Raw genomic sequence first — 2,417 nt, 5'->3', positions numbered from 1 at the left:
TTTTTAAGCTCCTAAATGGTTTCCTTGATTGTCCCTATTTACTCAGTAAGGTTGGTTTCAGGATCCCAGTTAGGTATTCTAGACACGTTGCACTCTTTTCACGTAATCCTTTCAAAACCAATTAGCTAAAATAATCCTATCTACAGCGTGTTTATCGTATGTTTAACGGGGAGCTGAATGGCGTTGATCTATTCGGTATTTCCTTGCATCAATTCAGGATTGCCATCAGGAGTCTTGATTGATTGATCCTATTCTATAATATGATATTTATCCAATATATATCACTGTTCTATATAGTCATGTTTTAGTTTTTATTCTTTTCTTTTTCATTTGTTTGTCTCTATGTACCATTTTATGTAATTTGGAAAAATCTATAATTGGGCTCAGATGTTGTTTTATTTTGTTACATTTATTCTCTATTTTTATGCATTTCTACATCTGGTCTGTTGATTTTTCAATAAATAACAAAAAGCCTGTTTTAATAGAATTTAAAAAAAATAAATTTTCAATGAAACATAAGATATAAGCCTAAAATGAACATATTAATCATCAATTTAAAAATTAAAACACATTTGTAACAACATAACATTTATATTTACATATTTTCATTTAAATAAAAATATACTATCATCGCTTACATTACATCTCTTTACAATGGTATCAAAATTCAACATAAAGCTTTCAGAGCCAGCTATGAGAATGTTAACATTATTTTTATCGCTTAAATAACATTGAACATCTTTACCGTCGAGTCGTCTGTTATTAATACACTCTTTGTATTTCAATGCATTTTTGTCATCAGTTGAATATTCCGATAAAAAAACTTGATATGAAAAGTTCCACGCTTGTTTAAATTCATATAATTCATTTCTAAATATAACATTTTTTATATTTTTACAATAGTAATACAACATAATTCTGGTTTCATCTTCGTCGTTGTTGATGATCTCATTTATTATTGCAAACATGGGTGCGATAGCCGTACCCTGACAAATCATCAAAATGTCTTTAGCATTATTCATCTTGTATTCAAAGCTGCCATATGGTCCTCTCCACATTGTGATATCACCGATTTGAAGATTTTCTAAATACTGTGTCATCAACCCATCTTTGTATATTTTCACGATGATTTGAAAAAACAAATTACCAGATAATTCTTTACTTGAAATTTTGTTGTTAAAAAAAATTGGATTAGGTGATCCAATGGGCGTGTAAGGTCTTGTAAAGTGTGATGATTTGTCATCGGGGTTTGAAGTTCTTATTATGAAATACTGTCCAGGATTAAATTTAAGACAACTCTTTGACTTCTCAGGATTATTACCCTCAAATACGTAGTCAAATGTTAATAAAACATGATCTTGAATTCGTTCAATGAATGCCACTTTAAATATTGTATATTTTATGGTGGATAGCACATTTTTTGATCCGAACTTAGCTGTTTGTTTTTTATTTCTTTTATTAATTTCTGCTTCGTAAACATCTAATATGCACGGAGTACATCCAGAACCGCAGCAGTCACTTTCGTCAGGTTTTTCCAGAATATCCATTCTTTCATTTTACAATCAAATCAGAATTTCTTGAAGAAAATTCATTACGTAAAATTATATATAAAAAAATCTGAAACAAAAATTACATTATAGAGCAACTTAAGACTTAAAATTATGCAATTATTGCCACAAATACTTCGTTAGATATAAAAAAAGAAGATTTGAATGAATAAACAAAAATTACAACATGAAAACAAATTCAAAACACATAACATTAAACCTAACCTAAAGCGTCTGTCAAAAGTGACAGTTCTCCATGGTCCAAAAGTATTACTTATCGAGCATTACTAATGCCTTTTCCCCATTTTATTTAATCTATAATATTGTAATTATTAATAGCTATCTACCTATTGGTAACGTTAATAGACTAATTTTTGGCATATTAAATTATGTGATGACTTACTTGTCAAAAAATGTTCATGTAAGCGAATTATGTTTCCCTTCAAAATATTTTAAATACTGATGTGAATAAATAATCTACAAGTATCTAGTAAATATAAATATATAAAGTACACGAGAAAATAAAAAAACCCATTTCCATTTTCAAGTGGAAATCTTTATTTGTACGAATACAAATAAACCAGTGGTATATATGTATGTATGTACCTAACAGGTAAACCCCAATGCGCCTTCCTAGCCAATTATAAACAATGCAGCATTTTTAAGTCACTGAATTACGAGACACTGAAAAATCGAAATTAACGAGACATCTATGAATTTTGTACATAAATCATACTCAAATAGTGGTGACATAGTGAGTAGGATGGGTTTTTAGCCAATTTAATAGAGGAACCGTTTCAACAATGAAATCGATAGGAAACGATCGACTTGGAGTCACAAATATCCAAGTTTGACCAGCAGCATTAAAGA

General features: G+C 29.3%; 1 protein-coding gene across 1 annotated transcript; it reads right to left on the bottom strand.

Moving 5' to 3' along the window:
- Positions 1-336: 336 nt before the first annotated feature.
- On the bottom strand, positions 337-1,823 carry LOC143922627 (NADH-cytochrome b5 reductase-like). Its single transcript, XM_077445960.1, has 2 exons — positions 1,773-1,823; positions 337-1,617 (listed from the first exon to the last, which is right to left on the bottom strand). Exon 2 carries the CDS (start codon positions 1,545-1,547, stop codon positions 606-608), a length of 942 nt encoding a protein of 313 aa, XP_077302086.1. The 5' UTR covers positions 1,548-1,617; positions 1,773-1,823; the 3' UTR covers positions 337-605.
- Between the last annotated feature and the right edge of the window lie 594 nt (positions 1,824-2,417).

This window comes from Arctopsyche grandis, chromosome 1 (genome assembly GCF_051622035.1).
Source record: "Arctopsyche grandis isolate Sample6627 chromosome 1, ASM5162203v2, whole genome shotgun sequence".
Classification (NCBI taxonomy): Eukaryota; Metazoa; Arthropoda; class Insecta; order Trichoptera; family Hydropsychidae; genus Arctopsyche; species Arctopsyche grandis.
The sequence above is the reverse complement of the archived record's forward strand: the minus strand, read 5'-3'. Positions and strand labels throughout refer to the sequence as shown.